This window comes from Heterodontus francisci, chromosome 7 (assembly GCF_036365525.1).
Source record: "Heterodontus francisci isolate sHetFra1 chromosome 7, sHetFra1.hap1, whole genome shotgun sequence".
Lineage (NCBI taxonomy): Eukaryota > Metazoa > Chordata > Chondrichthyes > Heterodontiformes > Heterodontidae > Heterodontus > Heterodontus francisci.
Genome location: NC_090377.1, coordinates 123,662,758 through 123,687,574, shown reverse-complemented (window position 1 = coordinate 123,687,574; position 24,817 = coordinate 123,662,758). Strand labels below are relative to the sequence as shown.

The window sequence follows — 24,817 nt, the reverse complement described above, 5'->3', positions numbered from 1 at the left end:
GGGCAGTAACTCTCACCTCACCTCTTGAATTCAGCTCTTTTGTCCATGTTTGGACCAAGGCTGTAGTGAGGTCTGAAGCAGAGTGGCTCTGGCAGAACCCAAACTGAGCATTGGTAGGCAGGTTATTGCTGTGTAACTGCTGTTTGACAGCACTGTCAACGACACCTTCCATCACTTTGCTGATGATCAAGAGTAGATTGATGGGGTGGTAATTGGCCAGATTGCCCTGCCTTTTGTGTACAGGACATACTTGGGAAATTTTCCACATTGTCAGGTAGATGCCAGTGCTTTAACTGTACTGGAACAGCTTGGCTAGGGGTTCGGCTAGTTCTGGCACAGGTACATGCAGGCACAAACCCAATTCCTACATAACTGGCATCGTTTTCCACCAATGTGCTCCCCATTCTCATCAAGATTTTGGATCCTGATATACAATTCCACTGACATGAGTGACCTTCCTGTACCTATGGCAAATGATGATTCTTCATCTATGGATCTACACAGCAAGTTATTCAGTCATATATGGCATCACAGGTGAGCCTGATCCTGTCTGCACCTAATTTGCACACACATGCACTTTCCATATGGATCACTGGACAGAGATCAGGAGAAGAAACCTCTTCTAACCTTTCCTTTCTTAACCCAAGGCAGCAACAACAACTTGCATTTATCTAGCAGGTTTAGCATAGTAAAAGCATCCAAAGGCAATTCACAAGAGTGTTATCAGATAAAATCTGACACCTAGCCACATAAGGCCACATTAGGATAGGTGACCTAAAGCCTGGTCAAAGAGATATGTTTTAAGGAGCAACTGAGAGGAGAGAGAGGTAGAGAGGTGGAGAGATTTAGGTATGAATACGAGAGATCATGGCCTAGGCAGCTGCCAATGGTGGGATGATGAAAATTGGGGATGCACAAACAGCTGGAATTGTAGCGGTATGGAGATCTCTGAGGACTGCAAGGCTGGAGGAGGTTACAGAGAGAGGGAGAGGTGAGGCTATGGAGGGATTTGAACACAAGGATGAGAATTCTAAAACTGAAGTGTTGCTGGACCGAGAGCCAATGTTGGTCGGCGAAGACAGGGGTGATGGGTGTACGAGATTTTGTGCGTGTTTGGATATGGGCAGCAGAGTTTTGGATAATCTCAAATTTATGGAGGGAGGTCAATTGTAAGAGCTCTTAGCTAAGATCAGCTAACTCAGCAGAACACCAAGATCGAATCGAAGGCATGTCTGGTCTGCACTGACACAGGTAGCCATTAGCTCTGCCAGCTGTACCATCCAGAGACAAAGATTCCCAGCATTCGCAGTATTGTACTTTTCTATTCATGCTGATTAGTGCTTCAATTCGTAGAAGATTTTTGAAATACAACATTATATCTTAAGTGGAAAGATCCTCCAAAAGGGTTAAATCTAACCTAATAACCGAGATATCTTAAAGGAAATATCTTACTTAGCTGCAAGCTTTAATAAGGTTCCTAAGTAATTCATCCTTAGTTAATGCAGCCTTTCATTTCCTGTTACTAGCATGACCGTATTCTTAAAATTTAGTGAAGTTTACTGTTGCACTGATAAGCATGTTGCTAGGCAGCAAAAAATCCGGTGTCTTGAGAAGCTGAGGCAAATGCTTTTTTTTTCTTCCCGGGGAGGCTATTTAATTGCCTTGATGGGAAACAAATGACAAGGTTACTCAGGAGTGCAAAAAGCCACTTCAGGCACAGAAACATGGCTCAGTCCATAGTGTCAGATGAAGGACCACACTCTCCATCTCTCTTAAATTAATCATGATAAATCTGTAAAAGGCACTCCAGACAGAGATGTGCAGAATTTCCCAGTAATTTGTCCACTTCACAATCCTGAATGATCAGAGCACTCCCTTGACTTAAGTCCATGCCTAATGCATTACGGAAAAGGTTGGTGATTTCTGAAAGAAAAGAAATGCATTAACCAGCACCCACCTCCCTGCATTATTACCACAGTGAGAGAGATGCATATTCACTCCAGATGAGGGTCTCCTACCTGCCAAGATTGTCCTGGAATCTCCAGGAATTGAAGATTAATCTGAAAGATACTGCTGGGTGAATACCAGGAGAAAAACCATAGGGGCATTTAAAAAAATGTATTTCATCACTTTTGTTTATTAGATAAATGTTGGAGTTGGGAAAGAAAAGAATGCTTGACTGGTGATCAAGGATCATCCAATCAGGTAATGAAGAGCCTGTTCACTTTCTGATTGGTGCAGGAATGCGTAGCTCCGTGAAAATGGACATGTCAGGCAACCAATGGGGATTGCATGGGCACGAGGCAATTGGAGGGAGGAGGGCATGTGATGAAACTTCCAGAAATATATCCACCTAGAGTTTGCAACCCTACTCCAGACCAACACTACCAAATGAACATCAGGTGCAAAATGTATTTAAATGTAACGGTTATCAATTTAAATTCTTTTCTTTCCCACCCGCTCCCTTTTCTTAAAAAAAAACTATCATTGTCTTATCTATTGACAAGGAACAAACATAAATCTTGGACGAAAGCTGTCTGTTGTGAGGCTGATAACCTCAAAGAGATTAGTGACCCAAGAAGTGATTTTTGCGATTTTGGGCATAAATGACGAGCGGATTAATGTCAACTTGCCAGAAATCGTGAAACTTCATCCCGAGTGAGTTCGCCTTGTTCGGTTCTTTTTGGATATGTATTTTTGATTCCTCCCCCCCACCCCACCCCCCAACCTCCCCCTGCCCCAACCTCCACCCCCCCAACCTCCCCCCGACCCCCCACACTGGCAATGCTGCTCAAGGTGAAAGAGGACATTGTGGAGGGGTTGCAGTGGAGTGGGGGGGGGGGGGGGGGATATTTAACACTTTCCTTTTATTTACTACACTGGGTGCCTAGCATGGAGAACTCCCAGTTTGTTCAAAGAGTGACCTTAAAATCAAAAGAGCAACTCTTCAAATGCATCAGCGTTAACGTCAGCTGTGGCTCAGTGACTGCCACTCTCTCATCTCCAAGATAGAAGGTTGCAATTTCAAGTCCCACTCCAAGGACTTGAGCACAAAATCTAGACTGATAGTGCCAGTGTAGTAATGAGGGAGTGCTGCCATCGGAGGTGCTGTCCTCAGGATGAGACGTTAAAAACCAAGACCCTGTCTGCTCTCTCAGGTGGGTATAAAAGGGTCCCACAGCACTATTTGAAGAGGAAAAGGGAGGTCTCTCCAGTTTCCTGGCCAATATTTATACCTCAGCCAACATGACTAAAAAAACAAATTATCTAGTCATTATCACACTGCTGGTTTGTGGGAGCTTGCTGTGTGAAAACTGGCTACCACATTTCCTATATCACAACAGTGACTACTCTTCAAAAGTACTTCATTGCTGTAAAGTGCTTTGGGACATCCTGAAGTTGTGAAAGGTGCTATATAAATGCAAGTATTTTTTTTTCCTGTGCATTTTCCACATTAGCCATACTTGTGGTCTCTCGAGTCCAGTCTGTCAATTTAGATACTGCACACTGTACTGATAAAGGCACATGCTCCAACGGTACTTAAGCCGGACATTTATGATCCTCACTAATTACACAGCGAGAAGTGAAGTTGAAAATTGGAATTTGCCTTTTGATAACTAATTCCAGCAGATGTACAATTTAACTCCTCTAGAATGGGAAAACTGCTGCAAGAAAGTGGTGTTTTTCCATTAAAAAAAAACTTGAATTCCTAAGCATTTTTTGGGAACAGGAGAAAAGTTCATAAGCCCCATTTCTTTTTCATGGATCAACTGTTCTCAATGCATCACTCAATTCTGTTCCAGAAATGCATCAAATTTCTTCTTAAACCCCTGTCCATTTCAAATGTACTTCTTGACAGTTATTCATTCATTTTATTATTCTTTTTGTGCAAAAGACCTGCCTGATTTTATTTCTTATTCTTTACTTCCCAGTATTTAAATAAGTATTGCCTGGTATGCCAATTGTTCATGACAATTAATAATTTTCCTAGATTAGTTTGTCAATTCACTTTATGGTAATAATTAGATCACTTTAAAGTTCCCTGTTTTCCAAAGAAAATAAGCCCAACTTTCTTAAACATTCTTTATTCTATAAATTCCTGGTCCCAGATTCTTTTGATGGTTGCCTGTGTACCCTTTAGTGGGCAGGAATATGTTTCATTTGTTCTCAGGATGCAGATGATGAAGGCAAAGTTGAATTTATTGTGACCTAGTTACCCGAGGCAGGGTGCCACCTTTTTGGTTCAAAGTGATTATTTGAACAACTGAATTGCTCGCTCGGTCATTTCATAAAGCATCAAGAGGCAACCGTGAGATGTGGAACTGAAGTCATATGTAGTGATTGGCAGGTTGCGTATTCCGAAGGACATTAAAAAACCGGTTGGTTCCTTGCTGAAAGTCAGACGAGCTTTCATGCCCCTATTTACTGGTGCAGCTGACAAATGACCAGATTTATTTGATTCAATATCACGACTTTCCTTATTGGGATTTGGACTCAAAACCTCTGGTTTGCTAGTCCAGTACCATAACTAGTAATACTACTGCATACACATCCTTCCTTTCCTAAGTGACTAGAACTGTAAACAATATTCCAGATGGGGGGGGGGGGGGTCTCAGAACTGTCTCATAATCAATATAGGCTCTTTTGATTTGTGCTCTATTCCTCTGTTAATTATAGGATGGTACAGCAGGAGGCCATTCAGCCCACTGTGTCTGTACTGGATACAACCCAGTATTATCTTTGCCTTTTCTTAATTGCAGCTAAGGATTTCATAGATTTATCGAGTGCATCTCCTAGCTGTCTTTTGTGCTGCACTGCTGTTCAATTTATCACACAAGTCCTCTTTTGGTTCTTTGCTCCCATGCTAATTATTTTACGCTAATTAATACTGAAATGTGTCTCTCACTTATTGACCCTGTTACCTAAAAAAAAATCTAAATCCTTATTTAACTTCATACTGCTCCTATTAGATTGGTATCATTTGCAAACTTGGAGCTTTTGTTTACTACTGTAGCACTCAAATCATTAATGTGTATTCAAAAAATAGCAAGGGATCCAAGAATAATCTTTTAAACGTCTCTGCATCTTCTGTCCAGCTCAAAAAGTTCCCATTTATAAGAACCTATTGTTTCTTGTATTTAGGCCAATTTTCTATTCAGAACCATACTTCATCTCGAACGCCCGACTCCTTAGCTTAGCAAATAATTGCCAACATAGAACATAATCAAAAGCTCTCTGAAAACCACAAGATATTTTTCCTGCATTTTCCATCTATACTAAGTCAGTAATGTTTGTTTTAAAACTTCATCAGGCCAATTAAAGATGTCCTTCCCTCTCTGAATAAGTTGCACATTGAAACTTGCAAGACTATTCTGAAGATTTTCTTACAACAGGTGTTAAAACCTACTGGCCTGTGGGCTAAAGTTGTGACTCGAGACATTTTCAAATAATCAGGCTACATTAGCTGCTTTTCAGCCTTCAGGAAGCTCTCAAAGCTGCCAAATGTCAGTTGCACTAATTTCAGATCCCATTTCCTTTAAGAGTCCTGGGTGCAAGTTGTCTGGACTCGACACTTCATCTATTTTAAGAGCATCTAACCTTTTTCTAATAATATCCAACATTAATTTCATACTGTCTGGCTACTCCTTTGCTCTTGCTAGAAATCCGATATCTGCCTTAGGTCACATTCCCTCCTCTTCCTGGGTCATAGTTACTCTTCTTTGTTCACCCTGAGCTTCTAGACCCTCACCATCAGTTTCTAATGGATCAATATTTTCTTTCTGTATTTACTTGCTGTGTGGTATATTTTTAGAAATAGAAGTTTTACAGTGGCTACGTAACAACTATCCATGAATTGCTTCAACTGTTCTAAGTCCTGAATGAGTTTTGTTGCAGAAATCTCAATCACCTCTGTCTGAATTCAGCATAAGCCACAGACCAAATCTGGTCTATGTGGTTCACAATCACACCAATAGAGCCACTGCACAATGCTTCTCATCTGGACGGATCTCCGCTACCAACGGTGCACTTACCCAATGAGCCTTCAGAGAACTACTTCAAAACACCGGCAGGAAATAGTTTCCTGGAATTTTTTCAACATGGAACATTAGGAAATAGAGATTAGAAAAATCTGAAGATCACAGAATTATATAGAATCTACCGTGCAGAAGCAGGCCATTTGGCCCAAGTGGTCTTTGCCAGTGTTTCTACTCCACATGGTGCTCCCATTATCTATTTATCTCATGTCATTATATCCCCAAATCCCTCTATTCCCTTCTCCCTCAGGTATGCAGCAAACACTTCCATATTGGTTGGCAATGCTACCTATCTGGAATGATTTGCCTGAAAGGCTGGTGGAAGCAAATTGAATCATCACTTTGAAAAGGGAATTGGATAAACACTCTAAGGAAAGAATTGCAGGGCTATGGGGAAAGAACATGGGAGTGGGGCTAATTTGGATAGCCCTTTCAAAGAGCTGGCAGAGGCAGGAAAGGGTAAATGGCCTACTTCTGTGCTATACGATTCGATGGTTCCACTTCAACTACTCCATGTGGCAGCAAGTTTTACAATCTCACCGCTCCCTTATGTAAAGAAATTCTTTTTCTGATTTGTTAGTGGCTATCTTATATGTATGCCCCCCTTTTCTGGACTCACCCACAAGCTTCTCCAGGTCTACCTTATTGAACCCCTTCATAACTATAAAGATCTTCATAATGAGTCTCAACTCAGTCTCTGAACAGACAGCATTAAAAAGATTGTAACAAAAATGGAAAATGCTGGAAGTACTTAGCTGGTCAGGCAGCATTGTGGACAGAAAAGCAGATTTAATGTTTCAGGTCGGTGACCTTGATGCTGCCTGAACTGCTGCGTATTTTCAGCATTTTCTGTTTTTGTTTCAGATTTCCAGCATCCGCAGTATTTTGCTTTTACATTAAAAAGATTGTCTTGTTTTATTTATCTTTCACTCATCTCAGTAGACCTAATCAGAAAATCTAAGAAGAATTCAATTGTAAAGGCTTGTTTTGGCATTAAATCAAGCATGATTCCCTTCATTCTAAAACTGATTGCATTTTGGAACAGGGTTACAGATATCACCAACATACTCTACAAAGAAGTTGATGGTTCAACATATATGGTGAATCTTCATAGAATAATCAATTGTTAGCTGCATTCCCACAAACCCATTCAGAAAGACAACCAACAAGGCACTTTCACACTATAGGAATATATTCAGAGAAAGACACCCAACACTCTCTACGTAGTGTGAAAGTGTCTTTCTCGGGGTGGTGGGGGTGGGGGGGGGGCAATAGAAACTGACAAAAATATTCTCTTAGATTATTGCAGCTGCTATGTGTGAAGTAAACAGGGGGAGCTGTTCGCCACATTACAAAGCGGAGTCTTGCCATGTTACAGAGGCCAAGGTGTGGACTTACTGCACAATTGCTGCCCAGATAACACGGGAATCTGCGTGGAATGTAATGAAATAGCACAATCATTTGTGGAATTTTAACCATGGGTTGCAGCCATAAATGCTTTCCTCCAGAGATTCTGCAATTTTATACCATGTTTCAAAAATCCCTTCACATGCCTGGTCAGAATGACGAATTTCCAATGATTGAGCCTCTTCGGGGGTGGACAGCACACTGCACCCAGGCACCTGTGTTCACATTAATCCATCATTATTACCTTAAATTCAGTTTAAATTATTTAGTAAATTGACCTGGTAAAATGACTTAGTCAATTGATCTACACTTGGTATGTAAGACCTGTGACCCATAGGCAATTGAAGCCACACAGGTGTATCCGGCTCTGCTGCAGTAATCAGTTAATTGAAGACAGCAGTGAACAGCAGTCAATTGAAGCCAATTAGAAAGTAAGACCAAGAACATTAAATCAGTCAGCTGAAGAATGGCTCATGGCCTGGCAATCCTGCTCCTCTTTGTGATGCTGGAGGATGCCCCGTTTCACTCACTAATTGATTACGATCAATAATGTTGCTTGATTCGGCTGATTCATGGGAGATTTTATGCTCTGGTTTATGCTGATATGCTTTCATGGAAACTTGGGCATAACTTCACCTCGGCAAAACTAGTGCAGTGTCCAGCGTACTTTGGGCATATTTTCCCAAGTATGACCCGAGAAAATTCCGTGTGTAGCTCTTGGCTCCCTGCCTAAAATCAGGAAGGCAGTCTACTGAGGTAACTCTCTTGAAACTGAATTCTGGAAAAAGTGTGAAAGTACCAGCTTTAGGTGTCTAAGCCTTTCATAATTCACCCTATTGATTCTTGTACTTATCAACACCTTGTTGTGCTGCAGCATGACACCGTTTGTATTAATATGCAGGAAGGTGGTCATGGCATAATTTGACTTAAGCTATGCTGTTCGTTAGTTAGTGAAGAAGTCGAAAGATATAGGCTCCAAATTGATTGGACCTTTGAACTGAGGGTGGCCCAGAAGAGTTGCATGAAGTTCTGCAGACAGGCAAGACACTGGTTTCCTCCTTTCTAAATTCACAACTTGCTGTGGGTTCACAAAGTCAACTGACTCCTCCGAGCATGTGAAAAGAGACACCACTAAAAGGCTCCCTAAGAGGATGGAGAGAAAAATAATTGTGCAGGATGAGTCAAATCACTACCCCTCAGTTGCACTTCTCCAAGGTTGTGGCTTAAGTCTAACACACAACTTGAGCATACAATCTAGGTTATTTATTTTTATTTATTTAGAGATACAGCACTGAAACAGGCCCTTCGGCCCACCGGGTCTGTGCCGACCAACAACCACGCATTTATACTAACCCTACAGTAATCCCATATGCCGTACCACCTACCTACATTAGGGGCAATTTATAACAGCCAATTTACCTATCACCTGCAAATCTTTGGCAGTGGGAGGAAACCGGAGCACCCGGAGGAAACCCACGCAGACACAGGGAGAACTTGCAAACTCCACACAGACAGTACCCAGAATTGAACCCGGGTCCCTGGAGCTGTGAGGCTGCGGTGCTAACCACTGCAATAGAACATAGAGGGAATGCTACAATGTCAGAAGTGCCATTTTTGGGATTACACATTACATCAAGGTCTTGCCTTACCTGCTCAGGTGAACATTAAAGATCACATGGCATGAAGAGCAACAAAGAGCTTTCCCCTTGTCCTGGTCAACATTCCTCCCTGAACGAATATTAATATAAGACCCAGAATAGCTAGTTATTCATCTCATTGCCTGTTTGTGGTACAGTTGCATAACAAAAGTCTTTGCACTAAGAAAGTAATTAACTGTGTTAAGCACTTGAGATATTTTGTCAACCTGATGAAGTGTTACATAAGGGCAAGTTTTTTTTTCTCTTATTCAATCAAGAGAGCAACACCAACACTGGAAGCAGGATACCCACAATCTGTCCTCAGTGTAAGAATAAATAGTACACAGATAACAAGGACGGATAAAGCTAAAACATCCGTGCCAATTGGTATTCTGACAGTTCAAATGAATTCAGCTGAATATTCATACATTTCATTTGAACTTGATGTGGTTTGGCATCAATCACATTGACACTATGCTATGTACAAAACAAAAAGCAGAAACCAGTGCAAATTGCATTTGCTTTAAGGATTGCCACTTTCCTGATTTTATTTGTCTGGATCTGAAACAGATGTCGCTCATCTCTGGTGTGTTATAAGGTCAAAGCCCTTTGGAAAATTAAAGCAAACAAATGTATGCAATTTATGAAAGTCCAATAGATGAAATTAACAAAGCAAGAGAAAAAAGACAGTAGAGTGAAAGTGGACGGGCTTAAATTCTGAACACTATTTAGATCACACTTGGGAACCAAGTATTCTTCCACCTGAATGCCAACAAAGTACAGGCATTCTCTTTGGTCACCACCAACCCCACTGACTGTCTGACCATTACCCTTTTTTTACATTTTAGGTTGCCACCTCAGGCTAAGCTCAGACAAGCAGCACCATGACCTTCTGCTGATCCCTGAGATCAGCTTCCTCGCCGCATCTGATAAATCACCAAGGGTACTTTCTTCTACCTGAGACGTCACTTTCCTCTCTCCCTCTTCGCTGTTAAAACTCTTAGCTGTGTCTTTATCACCCTAAGGATGGAATTTACCAATGATTTTTTGCACTGTCCTCCTGCTTCTATCTTCCAATAACTACAAATAGTGCAGGGCACCAGTCAATTTCTCATTAGATGTCAGCCTTGGCTCTGGATCAGAAGTTTGTGGGAAAGTCACACTGCAGAGACTTGAGCACATAATCTAGGCTGACACTTCAGTGCAGTACTGAGGGAGTGCTGCACTGTCAGAGGTGCCTTTTGGATGAAACATTAAACCGAGGCCCCAGTTGCCCTCTTAGGTGGACACAAAAGATCCCATGACACTATTTTGAAGAACAGCAGGTGTGTTCTCCCCAGTGTCCAGGTCAATACTTCCTCCTGAACCAATAAACGCACAAAAATAGATAATTTGGTCATTATCTCATTGCTGTTTGTGGGACCTTGCTGTGAGCAATTTGGCTGCCACATTTCCTGCAACAGTGACTACACTTCCAAAGTACTTCAATGGCTGCAAAGCACTTTGGGATGCCCTGAGGTCATGAAATGTGCTGTATAAATGCAATTTTATATTTCTTTTTACACAGAAACAATGTAGATATGCAACTATCAACAATGATTTACCATGTATCATTGTGTGCGCGCGCTCTGGAATTCCATCCCTAAATCTCTCCGCATCTCTATTTCTCTCTCCTCCCTTAAGACACTCCTTTAAAATTACATCTTTGAATAGGTTTTTGGCCACCTGACCTAATAACGTTCCTGTGAAGTGCCGTAGGATGTTTTACTACATTAATGGTGCTATATAAAGGCAAGTTGCTTTTGTATGTACTCACATCAGGTGAGAACAGCACCAGACATGGTTGTGATGCCCACCCTGGAGAATAGCCTTTCAACACTTGCCTCTTAGGTTCATAAATGAGGAATATCTACTGGAAGGCTGCAGTGGAACTCTACCCTGGCCTGAGTCAGCGGAAACAGATGAAGAAAAGAAATGCTGTTGCAGTCCTGAAGGAGTTAAACAAGCCTTAGTGCAGCTGCCAGTGGCGTTCAGCCTAACCCATCTTCTGTGAGAAGTCTTGAGCTGCAAAGAAGGTTAAATATATCCAACTGATTGATAAATGACCTACCACAGTAGCATGTAATTGCCCAGATGCTCCACTGAGTGTCCCGGGGGCTTGGATAAGTTAATTTTGTGATGCTTAAACTCTTTGCATTTCCTTTCCTTTTACAGTAGTTGAGAGCCAAAGGCAAGGGATCTTTTTGTACTTTGTCAGCTGGCTGTCTACATGGAGAGGTGATCCATCCAAGAGAAGTGGCATTCTCATCTGCATCCAAATGTTATTACTCAATTGGATTCCATCGCTGATCACCATTTCAATCTGTCTCATGAGCTAGGGAACAGCACGGGAAGTGTGCGAGCATATGCAGATGACACAGGCTCAGATGCGATACAGAGGAAAATACAATTTCCACTTTTAGAAACAAGCAAAGTACATGTCCCAGTTTCCCTGTTAACATGATATACCATATGGATTAATACCACAACTTTCCTCAGGTTTTCTCAGGTTACTAGCTGGGAAAGAGGGCCGGGATTAAAAAGCAAGTGCATCCAAGTGTCCTGGCCATTATTTGTTCCTCAACCAATGTCACTAAAACAGATTATCTGGTCATGTATACCACTGCTGTTTTTGAAAGCTTTCTGTGTCCAAACTGGCTGCCACATTTCCTACATAATGCCAGTGACTGCACTTCAAAAGGACTTAATTGGCTGTAAATGCTTTGGAATGTCCTGAGGTTGTGAAAGGTACAATATAAATGCAACTCTTTCTTTCTCTTGGTGCTTACATTGGTTTAGTGCATTTCCTGTGCCACTTTTCAACATGTGGCTCTTTTCTTTAGAGATACAGCACTGAAACAGGCCCTTCGGCCCATCGAGTCTGTGCCGACCAACAACCACCCATTTTATACCAATCCTACATTAATCCCATATTCCCTACCACATCCCCACCATTCTCCTACCACCTACCTATACGAGGGGCAATTTACAATGGCCAATTTACCTATCAACCTGCAAGTCTTTGGCTGTGGCAGGAAACCGGAGCACCCGGCGGAAACCCACGCAGTCACGGGGATAACTTGCAAACTCCGCACAGGCAGTACCCAGAACTGAACCTGGGTCACTGGAGCTGTGAGGCTGTGGTGCTAACTACAGCTAGAAGCAGTTCCAGAGTATTCTCGCCAGAGTGACTAAAGCCAACTGCTGGGAGGGCCCCAAATAAAAACATGTATGTTCACGACAGCCAGGCTTGGTGAATCTGGCACATTTACCCTGGAGTTAGGGTTGCGAACTCTGATTGGACATATCCCTGGAGGTGAAATCACATGACCTCCTGCCTCCAACTGCTCCACCACCACACTCTATCATTGGTCACCCAACATGTTCATTCTTATGGTACACTGTCTTCCCAGGCCAATCAGAAAGTGAACAGAATCTTCATTACCCAAGTGGATGATTCTTGACAGTCAGTCAAGCAGCCTTTTTTCCTTGTTTAATAATCTTAAAACTAACAAAAAAAATTTTTTAAGCTTTAAACAACAGTTTTATAATGCCCCTGTGGTTTTTCTCCTGGATTGCTTGCAGCAGTGTCCTGATGTTTGCTTTTTAATTCCTAGAGATTCCAGGACAATCCTGGAAGGCTGGCAACCCTACCTGGAGTTGACACCGAGTGCAGTACTAACAACCCACTAACAAAAACAGCAACTCAAGTTTGCCCCCGGCTAGGAGAAACCACCTGCTCGGATTGGTCCCCAATTTGATTGGAGGCCTAAGCACCACCTCCTCCTTTATCATTCTTGGGATTGGCTCCACTGGCAGCATAGTAATGTAAATTCAAAGAAAGACAAACTTGCATTTATATTGTGCCTTTTACAACCTCAGGTTGACCCAAAGTGCTTTACAGCCAATTAAGTACTTTAAAGTATAGTCACTGCTGCAATTGGAGGAATTGCATCAGCCAATTTATGCACAGCAAGGTCTGATAGACAGCAAAGAGATAATGCCCAAATCATCTGGTTCATCTTACGATGTTGGTTGAGGGATAATATTGGCCAGGACACCGGGGAGAAATCCCCTGCTCTTCAAAATAATTGCGTGGGATCATCTCGTCCTAACATCATATCCTCCTATTCCTTTCTCTCTCATGTATTTATCTGGTTTCCCCTTAAATGCATCTATGCTATTTGCCGCAACCATTTCATGAGGTAACAAGTTCCGCATTCTCACCAATTTGTCAAACAGCTCCTTATTCACTCCTGTTAATCCCAGTGAGCCAAACGCTTTCTCTTGACTGCCAATGCACAGAATTTCCATTTCAGGAACAACACTTCAATAATTCAAGTGTAAAATGCTGTCAAATTATTTGCATTTACAGAGTCAGTCCAGTAGTCACCTTTCCACACACACACACAGCCTTCTCATTGTCATATTGACAAGAAAACAAATTTGTTGGAACACCAAATATTGTTTTCCAGTACGTGTAGCTCAAGCTATTAACTGTGAAATGCATACACACATTCTTTCACTAAACATGCTCTTCTTGTCACTGACAAAGTTGTGTGCTTAGTTGGAAAAATTGGGGGGAAATCATGCAGCATACAGCATGACAATGCACGATGGTGCAAAATATAAATATTGAACAGGAAAATACTTCACCAAGAAATAAAAGTTCTTTTAAAAAGTTTGAAAATGCAGATTGGGCTGCACAAAGGTTAAATTTGTCAACTATGGGGGCAGACTTCCTCTAGGTTAACTGTTAGCAAAGTTGTAAACACATTTCTGATTTTACCACAAGCAGTCGAGTGGAAATCTTCCCCACCACATAAGTCCCATTGTATCATTTGGACTTAACTCTCAATTTGTGAAAAGAAGACTCCCTTCTAACTTTTATTGTATTTGGTAGAGAAAATATTTTGTATGAAATAAAGTGATGAGTTTCCTAGAGTAACAGGAAGAATGATATTCCCCACGGGGATAGCAACGAGGCTGTGAATTCTGGCTTTAATTGTATACATTTTAGACTTTAAAAAAATCCAAGTAATTGATAAGGAGTACATGGGTGGTCAAATGTGCTATGCCATCAAGTGATAACAAGTTTAGTATCTGCTAGTCCTTCCAAAAGGGAAACTCACAATCTCTTGACTGTGCTCCCCATCCAGGACTGTCCACGCTCTCCATCCTGCCCCACCCCCGCTTTCCAGCCAGATATGGTAACTACCAATACTGTTTTATAATAATCCACAAACAGATACACAGACAGCCAAGGTTAACTCACATTCAATTCTTTTTCCCACTTCCTTGAGATAAGCTTTGCCTCTGAATGGATTAAAAATAGCATGAAAATATTGTACTTTTTTCAGTTTCTATAAATTTGAAAAAAGACTTGCATTTATATACTGCTTTTCACAACCTCAGTGTATGCAAAAGTGCTTAACAGCTTTTGGAATACTTTTGAAGTGTATGTTACTGTTGTATGAAACACAGCAGGCAATTTGCACACAAGGCCCCACAAACAGCAATGTGATGTCCAAATAATTTGTTTTTAAAGTGATGTTGATTGAGGGATAAATATTGGCCAGGACACTGGGGAGAACATGCCTACTCTTCTTCAAAATAGTGCCATGAGATCTTTTACATTTACCTGAGAGAGCAGACAGGGCCTCTGTTTAACACCTCATCCAGCAGAGTGTCAGCCTATATTTGTGTGCTCAAGTTTCCAGAGTGGGACTTGAACCCACAACCTTCTGATTCAGAGGCATCCATGCTGCCAACTGAGCCACAGCTGATATCTACAAACTTTGAAAAGTTTCGTTCATTCGTTACAAAACTTTTGGAGATGGGAAACAAGATTGTTTCACTGGGCATTATGGTTGGAGGTGGGAGGCTATAGAATGAAACCCCCAGGTAGATTCCCACCTGAGTTGGCAACCCAACCTGCTACTTATAATTGGCAGTGCAGCTAATGGCAGGAGAACTAGACACGTGCAGTTGGCCAACACAACTTGAAAGTCGAAGTGCAGGACCTTGAAGTGAGGTTGTAAATAATAAAGTGAGGGATTTTAACTAAAATGATTGAATAAGCTCAGCCACTGCTCCAAGCATAATATTTTCTCATGAATTAGTTACCAAGATCCGACTGTACTAAATCAACTTTCTTTTCCTAGTACGACTGAGGGCAGCCTGTGAAAACAAATGGATACAGGGTTCAGAGGCCGGGCTGCAAAAAAATTAGTAGCAATTGCTTTGGTATAGAATGTACATTTTCATGACTATTTATACTTGAGTTGCAAGGAGTATTTTTTAGGGTAGGGCTTGATTCTCTTCAGTGCTGGGAAGCTTCAGGCCCCTATATATCTGGGGCACAGCCAAGGTGACGAAAATCAGGGCACCAGGGAGCGACTGAGGTAAGCTTTGAAGCACTCAAGTCAAGGTCATAGTGAACAAGAAGAGGAAGAGTGGGGGAGTGAAAGGAAAAATGAGACACAAAACTGGGCCAGAACAGAAGCTTCAAAGTCAAGGCTTAAGCTTTGAAATTGAGCAGAACAAGTAAAACTTTTGAGACTTTACAGGTCTAAGTTTGTTTACATGCTCCATATCCCTAAACTGCCACTAAATCTTTGTAGTCAGACTAGACTACAGTCACCCGAGCCTTAAAAGCAATATCAGTTATCTTCAGCCAAAACATTTAAACAGTAAAATTCAAATATGCTACAAACCTGGGAAATTTCTTCATCTTGAAGGCTTCTCTGCCCCTTTCAGCCATGACTCAATGGGTAGCATTCTCACCTCGGAGTCAGAAGGTTGTGGGTTTGATCCCCACTTCAGAGACTTGAACACAAAAGCTAGGCTGGTACTTAAGTGCAGTACCGAAGGAGTGCTGCACTGTCGGAAGTGCCGTCTTTCAGATGAGTTGTTAAACAAGACCCTATCTGCCCTCTCAGGTGAACTTAAAAGATCCCAAGGCATTATTTCAAAGAAGAGCAAGGAAGTTCTCCCCAAAGCCTTGGCCAATATTTATTACTCAACCAATCTCACTAAAAACAGTCTGGTCAATATTGCATTGCTGTTTGTGGGAGTCTGCTTTGCGCATTGGCTGCCGCATTTCCTACATTACGACAGTGACTACACTTCAAAAATATTTAATTGCCTGTAAAACACTTTGGGATGTCCTGAGGCTGGAATCCTCCCCAGGAGCTCAATTTGTGTTTCAAATATTTCTATTTCTCACAAATTTACTACCTTAGTCTCCTGGATATAATAACTGTTCAGGTATAGATTGCCCACGATTGCTTGTGATCCAAGTATTCACTCTTCAGTCTTGGGCCTTGATAATAAGTATTTGCAGACTGCTCGAAGTGGGACAGACTAGAAATGAGCCAGATTGTATCCACTCGGGTGTATATTTCCAAAACAGATCACACAGCCCAGCCTGATTATTACTCCCTACAACCCCAGGAACGACAAGGCCCAATGTAAAAACATCAATAAGCAAAGAAATTTTTGGGAGGAAATAAGAGAAAGCTAACAAATCAGCTTTTGAATTTTAATTTGTTCTTGGGTTAATTCTTTAAGCACATGCACAAGAAATTGGCCTAGTTTACAAACCACCAAGTATCACCTCCAACATCCGAAAGGTAAGTAAATTGTGAAGACACAAAGCATACATGTCTAGTGAATACTTTTAGTGGGAATGTCCCAATTACCTGTCAGGAGCAGGAGGCTGCTGCTTGTTGATCTTGGCGTACAGTCCATCCAGATTCTCCTGCTCTGCACTTAAGTCACGAGGCAGGTTTAACGCATGCAGCTGTGGGGAAGGAGCCTTGAATCCACTGGGCGGTGCGGGCGGCTCACGGAAGTGGTTCACTCTGGCGTAGTTGGGGTCCATGTCATCATCTTCGATGTCAGGCACCGAGAGACCAGTGGAAGGCAGCTGATCATACCGTTCTCTCGCCTGTCTCTCTCTCAGCTCCTGGTGCTTGGCTTCAATCCTAACAGGACAGAGGCACTTGATTAAGAGATTAGAAACTATGTCTTACTGTGATGCCCTCCGGAGAACATATTCGATAAAATTTCTCCAACTTGATTTTCTGGAGCAGGCAAATCCTGTCAAGGGCATGCACAATTTCCCCACTTATATTTGCTTTAACCAGTTCACAGCTTTTGAAAATTGAAGCAAAAGATGGTATATTATGGAAATTTTGGAACAATGGGCACCTAGCATTGTTATGCAGCCCACAAACCCAACCTATACTTTAAACAAGGTCCTTTCAGCATCAGCCATGGCTCAGTGGTAGCCCTCTCACCGTTAAGCCAGAAGGTTGTGGGTTCAAGTCCCACTCCAGAGACTTGAACACATAATTCAGGCACTTCAGTGGCTGTAAAGTGATTTGGCCTGTCATGCAGTTGTGAAAGGTGCTATATGAATGCAAGTTCTTTCTTTCTTCTTTACACGTTGGTTGTTGTTAATCTGCTCCTAAATTTTTGTGCATTAGGAAATGCAGCAACCAATTTGTGCACAGCAAGGTCCCACAGATAGCAGTGTGATAATTAAGAGCGAATCTATTTCAGTGATATGGGTTGACGGTTAAATATTGGCCAAGGCACCAGAGAGAACTCCCCTTCTCTTCTTCGAATAGTACCAGTGGATCAATTACATCCACCTGAGGGCCTCAGTTTAACAGTCATCTGAAAGACAGCACCTCTGGCAGTGTAACATTCCTTCAATACTGCACTAGAGTGTCATCCTAAAATTTTTGCTAAAGCCTCTGGAGTGGGACATGAACATTCTGATTCAGAAGCAACAGTGCTATCTACTGAGCCATGACTAATACATGTCGGGAGCCTAAGGACACACAAGGGTACTACTGGAGTTTAACTGGCTAAAACAGTGTAACTTACTGACACAGAGCACTACTGAATTCCCTGCTGCTTTTTCGGTTAGGACTACGCTATCCATTAGAGTAATCTCATGTAAGGCTATCTGGATGCCTCAGGGAAGCTGATTCCCCTTCCAGAGTACTAAGTGATGGATCAATGTGGGATGGAGTTGCAATTCCCTCCAAATGTTTCCAGTTTTGCAACAAACCTATCTGACAGCTTGGTCCGAGGATCCCACAGATGAGCCAAATAAAGCTCTGTGGTTACATGCCTTGGAACTCCAAACATTGAAGGAGAACTTCGGGTAGATGGTTTATGTGGCAAAATCTTAAACTGCGCTGGCTGTCATTAGAGGGACTCCAATCTCAGCATATTTGAGTCTAGCCAAAGTTGTCACCCAATAGAACACAAAACTACTCATTATCAGTTCAGGGTCCAAGTAAAGAAATCAATAAAAGCGAGTGGAGAGGTACAAAAGATAATTAAAAAGGATAATGAAATGTTGTCCATATCCCAAAGGGAGCTGGAATACAATTAAATGGAAGTTATGTTACAGCTGTACGGAGCTCTGATTAGCCCCTATCTGAAGTATTGTGCTCGGTTCGAGATACCGCACCTTAGAGAAGGATATATTGGCATTGTGGCAGGGTGGTGGTGGTGGTGGTGGTGGGGGGGGGGGGGGGGGGGCAGTGGAAACAGTGCAGATTTTCCAGAATGTTAGTGGGGCTAAACGGGCTAAATTATGAAGACAGCTGAAAGGACTAGGCCTGTAGTCCCTTGAATATACACGGTTAAGAGGGTGATTTAACTAAGGTATTTAAGATGATTAAAGGGTATGATAGGTAGGTAGAGAGAAACTATTTCCTCTGGTGGGGGAGTCCAGAACAAGAGGCCATAACCTCAAAATTACATAGAAACATAGAAAATAGGAGCAGGAGTAGGCCATTCGGCCCTTCGAGCCTGCTCCGCCATTCATGATGATCATGGCTGATCATCCAACTCAGTAACCTGTTCCTGCTTTCGCCCCATAGCCTTTGATCCCTTTAGAGCTGTATCTAACTCCTTGAAAACATACAATATTTCGGCCTCAACTGCTTTCTGTGGTAGCGAATTCCACAGGCTCACCACTCGCTGGGTGAAGAAATCTCTCCTCATCTCAGTCCTGAAAGGTTTACCCCGTGTCCTTAGTCTATGACCTCTGGTTCAGAACTCCCCCACCATCGGGAACATCCTTCCTGCATCTATCCTGTCAAGTCCTGTTAGAATTTTATAGGTTTCTATGAGATCCCCCCTCACTCTTCCAAACTCCAGCGAATATAATCCTAACGGACTCAATCTCTCCTCATACATCAGTCCCGCCATTAGAGCTCGGCCATTCAGGGGCGATGTCAGGAAGCACTTCTCCACACATAGGGGAGTCGAAATCTGGAACACTCTCTCCAAAAAGCTGGGAAGGCCAGATTTCAACTGAAAATGGCAAAACTGAGATTGATAGATCTTTCTTAGTTAAGTGCTTCAAAGGGATATGAAAATAAAGTGGGTAAATGGAATTAAGATACAGATTAGACATGATAAAATTGAATGGCGGAATAGACTTGATTCCTGTTCCTATGGTCCTATCAACCAACAACTGGTGCAGCCCGATATATTTTCCAATCAATACTTTCCCTTCTGCAGCCATGCAAAGACAGACACCTTATCTATGGACATCCACCTTTGTGCAAGACTACTGCAGACCTGCCTGGGTCAGGTATTGAATTACCATACAATGGGTCCTTTGGTTTTGAGCTTCTGTTTGCCAAACACGCCATCTTGGAGTCACCTCAACTGTAAAGTCACCACTATATTGATTTTGCAGTTGGATTACACATCCTGGATAAAGTTCAGTATGGACTACTGGAATTAAATATTCCATCAATTGTTCCTGGTTAACCTGAGAAATAGATGACACGTATTCTGCATTTGCACATCATTCAACAGATGATGGAGCAGAGAAAACGGTTTCCTAGATCCCACCCTCCTGAATTCAGATATACCCGGAAAAGGGTGGCCAACTCTTCTCTTTCTCCTCCTCTCCTAAATGCCCGTCTCCTGATGAGATATATTTCCTTGGGTGCTGGCCAACCAAACAAGCGGTCATTTCTGCATTTGTGAATCTCGGCAGAGAGTATTGGGAAGCTACCTGCCTGGGGGATCAGCCCTGATCTCACCTGACATCTTTACAACATGCAGCATTAGTGACCAGGGAGTTGACCTCCCCCCTGCCCAACCCCCACAAAAAAACTAAAAAGAAAAACTTTCATTTATATAGCGCCTTTCATGACCTCAGGAAACCCAAAGTGTTTTACAAGCAATTAAGTATTTTTGGTGTGCACAAATTGGATGCTGTGTTTTTTTTACAACAGTGACTACATTTCCAAAAGTACATCATTGGGATGTTCTGAGGCTGTGAAATGCAAGTCTTTCTTTTCATTTTCTTACTCCAAACAGAGATCTGTCTCTACATACTCCAAGGTCCCAGCCTCTGCCAACTTCAATAATAGACTTCAGCTGTAATGCACCCCACTCAGAACCCAGCCTGACCTCTCTCCAATAATAGACTCCAGCCACGCAGCCTCCATTCAAAAATGCCAGCCCCTACTAGGCTAGTGTGATCTCAGCTCCGCCCCACCTCACCTCACCTCACACTTTAGTCAATAATGTTTACCCCCACATATTGAAATAACAGACTCCAGCTTGCATGTACTCTACTCAGAGTCCGCAGCCTCCATTGAGTACTATGGCCACTGGCCCCAAATAGCTGTCAGATATTTAACCCCCATCTACTCCATCTATCCAAAAACAGCAGCGTTACAAAAAGTGCCAATGACTTTCTTGGGTATCTAAAAAACAGACAGCCAAAAAAGCACAGCTAAACCTGGTGAACAGGTGAGAAATTTATTTCCCAAAAGAAGAATGAAAGGTTTAGGGAGGGAATCCCAGACAGTAGGACTCAGATGACTGAAGACTTTGCCACCTACTCCAACAATAGCTTCCATCCACTCCAAAAGGAAACCTCATACTCCAGAGATCCTGACGCTCACACACTCCAATAATGCTATTCTCTATAACCGATTACCTAAAGTAAGACAAAAAGTGCAGTAACTAGGTTCAGGCCTCTGCTCTTTTCCAGCCTTATATTACAGGTGTGCACGAAAGAACTGGCCCAAAGGCTTTCTAAGCAAATACTGTCCTTTTGGTGTCCAATTCAAGCAAACTTTCACATTGAAATGCAATAGCATTTTGTTACAAATGGTTAAGTTTCAGAAGAACATCGCAAAAGGACTGATCATAATGATTGAATACATACTGAATTTTTTTTAAGCTTTGATGGGATGTGGGCATCACTGGCAAGGCCAGCATTTGTTGCCCATCCCTAATTCCCCTTGAGAAGGTGGTGGTGAGCTGCCTTCTTGAAGCGCTGAAGTCCCTGTGGTGTAGAAGGGAGTTTCAGGATTTTGATCCAGCAACTTTGGAGGAATGGCAATACATTTCCAAGTCAGGAGAGTGTGCGACTTGGAGGAGAACTTGCAGGTGGTGGTGATCCCATGCGCTTGTTGCCTTTGATCTTTTAGGTGGTAGAGGTCGGGTTTGATAGGTACTTGAAGGAGCCTTGGTGAGTAGCTGCACTGCATCTTGTAGATGGTACACACTGCTGCCACTGTGCATCTGTGGTGGAGGGAGTGAATGTTTGTGTTGAAGGTGGTAAATGGGGTGCCATTCAAGCGGGCCGCTTTGTCTTGGATGGTGCCGACCTTCTTGAGTGTTGTTGGAGCTGCACTCATCCAGGCAAGTGGAGAGTATTCCATCACACTCCTGACTTATGCCTTGTCGATGGTGGATAGGAGTCTGGAGGTGAGTTACTTGCTGCAGAATTCCCAGTCTCTGGCCTGCTCCTGTAGCCACAGTATTCATATGGATGTGCCAGTTTAGCTTCTGGTCAATGGTTGCCCCTAGGATGTGATGGTGGGGGAATTCAGCAATGGTAATGACATTGAACATCAAGGGGAGATGGTTAGATTCTCTCTTGTTGAATATGGTCATTGCTTGGCATTTGTGTGGCACGAATGATACTTGCCACTTATCAGCCCAAGCCTGAATGTTGTCTAGGTCTTGCTGCATGCAAGCATGGACTGCTTCAGTATCTGAGGAATTGTGAATGGTGCTGAACACTATGCAATCATCAGCAAATATCCCCAATTCTGACCTTATGTTGGAGGGAAGGTCATTGATGAAGCAGCTGAAGATGGTTGGACCAAGGACATTACCTTGAGGAATTCCTGAAGTGATGTTCTGAGGTTGAGATGTTTGGCATCCAGCAACAACCATCTTTCTTTGTGCTAGGTACGATTCCAACCAGTTGAGTATTTTCCCCCTAATTCCCACTGAATATACAAACATACGACTTAGGTGAAGGAGTAAGCCAATCGGCCCCTCAAGCTTGCTCTGCCATTTAATAAGATCATGGCTGATCTAATGTGGCCTCAACATTACTGTCCTTTCTACCCCTCTACCCTTTTATTCCCTTGTCAATCAAGAATCTATCCAACTCAGCCTTAAAAGCATTCAATGACCCTGCCTCCACTGCTCTCTGGGGAAGAGAATTCCACAGGCTAACGACCTTCGGAAAAAAAATTGCTCATCTCTTTCTTAGATGGGTGACCTCCTTATTTTTAACTGTGTCCCCTGGTTCTAGTGTCTCTCATAACGGGAAACATCCTCTCAGCATCCACCCTGTCAAGTCCCCTCAAGATGTTATTTGTTTCAATAAGATCACCACTCATTCTTCTAAACTCTAATGCCTTCAATTGTGCTAGGGATCCTTGATACCACATTCAGTCAAATGCGGCCTTGATGTCAAGGGCAATCATTCTCACCACATCTCTTTTTTTCCATGTTTGGACCAAGACAGTAATGAGGTCTGGAGCCAAGTGGCCCTGACAGAACCCAAACTGAGCATTGGTGGGTTATTGCTCTCTAAGTGCTGCTTGATAGCATTGTCAACAACACCTTTCATCACTTTGCTGATGATTTGGAGTAGATTGATGGGGCGGTAATTGGCTGGATTGGATTTGTCCTGCTTTATGTGTACAGGACGTACCGGAGCAATTTTCCACATTGTCGGGTAGATGCCAGTGTTGTAGCTGTACTGGAACAGCTTGGCTAGGGGCGCGGCAAGTTCTGGAGCACAAGTCTTCATTACTACAGTCGGGTCGTTGTCAGCACCCATAGCCTTTGCTGCATCTAGTGTCTTCTTTTTTCTTGATATCATGTAGAGTGAATTGAATTGGCTGAAGACTGGCATCTGTGATGCTGGAGACCTCAGGAGGAGGCCGAGACGGATCATCATCCACTCAGCACTTCTGGCTGAAGATGGTTGCAAAAGCTTCAGCCTTGTGTTTTGCACTGATGTGCTGGGAATCCCCATCGAGGATGGGGATGTTGATGGAGCCGCCCCTGCAGTTAGTTTTTTTAATTGTCTACCACCACTCATGACTGGATGTGGCAGTACTGTGGAGCTTTGATCTGATCTGTTGGTTGCAGGATCGTTTTGTTCTATCGCATGCTGCTTCCACTGTCTAGCAAGCAAGTAGTCCCGTGTTACAGCTTCACCAGGTTGGCACCTCACTTTTATTTATGCCTGGTGCTGCTCCTGGCATGTTGTCTTACATTCCTCATCAAACCAGGGTTGATCCGCTGGCTTGATGGTAATGGTAGAGTGAGGGATATGCGGACAATGAGATTACAGATTGTGGTTAAATACAATTCTGTTACTACTGATGGCCCACAGAGCCTCATGGATGTCAATTTTGAGCTGCTAGATTGGTTATGAATCTATTCCATTTAGCACAGTGTTACTGCCACACAACACATCTCCACAAGGACTGTGCGGTGGTCATTCCTATCAATACTGTCATGGACAGATGCATCTGTGACAGGTAGACTGGTGGCGGCAAGGTCAAGTAGGTTTTTCACTCTTGTTGATTTTCTCACGACCTGCCACAGGCCTATCTGGATGATATGTCCTATAGGATTTAGCCAGATCAGTCAGTAGTGGTGCTACTGAGCCACTCTTGGTGATGCGTCCTTGCAACCGTCAGTGCTTCTTCCAAGTCGTGTTCAACATGGAGGAGTACTGATTCATCAGCTGAGCGGATGGTGAGGGTCGGGTGGTGTCGGTAGGTGGTAATCAGCAGGACGTTTCCTTTCCCATGTTTAACCTGATGCCATGAGACGTCATGGGGTCCAAAGTCAATGTTGACGACTCCCACGGCCACTACCTCCTGACTTTATCCCACTGTGCCACCACCTCTGGTGGGACGGGACATAGCCAGGGATGGTGATGGAGGAGTCTGGGACATTGGCTGTAAAGTATGATTTGGTGAGTATGACGATGTCAGGCTTTTGCTTGACTAGTTTGTGAGACAACTCTCCCAATTTTGGCACAATTCCCCCAGATGTTAGTGAGGAGGACTGGGCAGGGTGTGCCTTTGTCATTTCTGGTGCCTATGTCGATGTTGGGTGATCCATCCTGCTGTATTCTTTTTCAACAATTGAATGGCTTGCTCGGCCATTTCAGAGGGCCATTAAAAGTCAACCACATTGCTGTGGGTCTGGAGTCACATGTTGGGCAGACCAAGTAAGGACAGCAGATTTCCCTCCCTGAAGGACATTGGTGAACTGGATGGGTTTTTACAACAATCCGTTTACCATTACTGAGACTAGTTTTTTTTATCCCAGATTTATTAATTAATTGAATTTAAATCCCACCAGCTGTCTTGG

At 42.8% G+C, this 24,817-nt stretch overlaps 1 protein-coding gene across 6 annotated transcripts in view; it reads right to left on the bottom strand.

Moving 5' to 3' along the window:
* Nucleotides 1-24,817, bottom strand: part of LOC137372300 (partitioning defective 3 homolog B-like) — a 1,025,472-nt gene that overhangs the window by 202,135 nt on the left and 798,520 nt on the right. For all 6 annotated transcript variants that reach the window (XR_010975414.1, XM_068036099.1, XM_068036101.1 and 3 more), the window contains one exon: nucleotides 16,822-17,106. Coding sequence is in view for 5 of the 6 variants with exons in the window: in XM_068036099.1 (XP_067892200.1) it covers nucleotides 16,822-17,106 (285 nt within the window). In the remaining variant the exon portion in view is untranslated. The remainder of the gene's footprint in view (nucleotides 1-16,821; nucleotides 17,107-24,817) is intronic.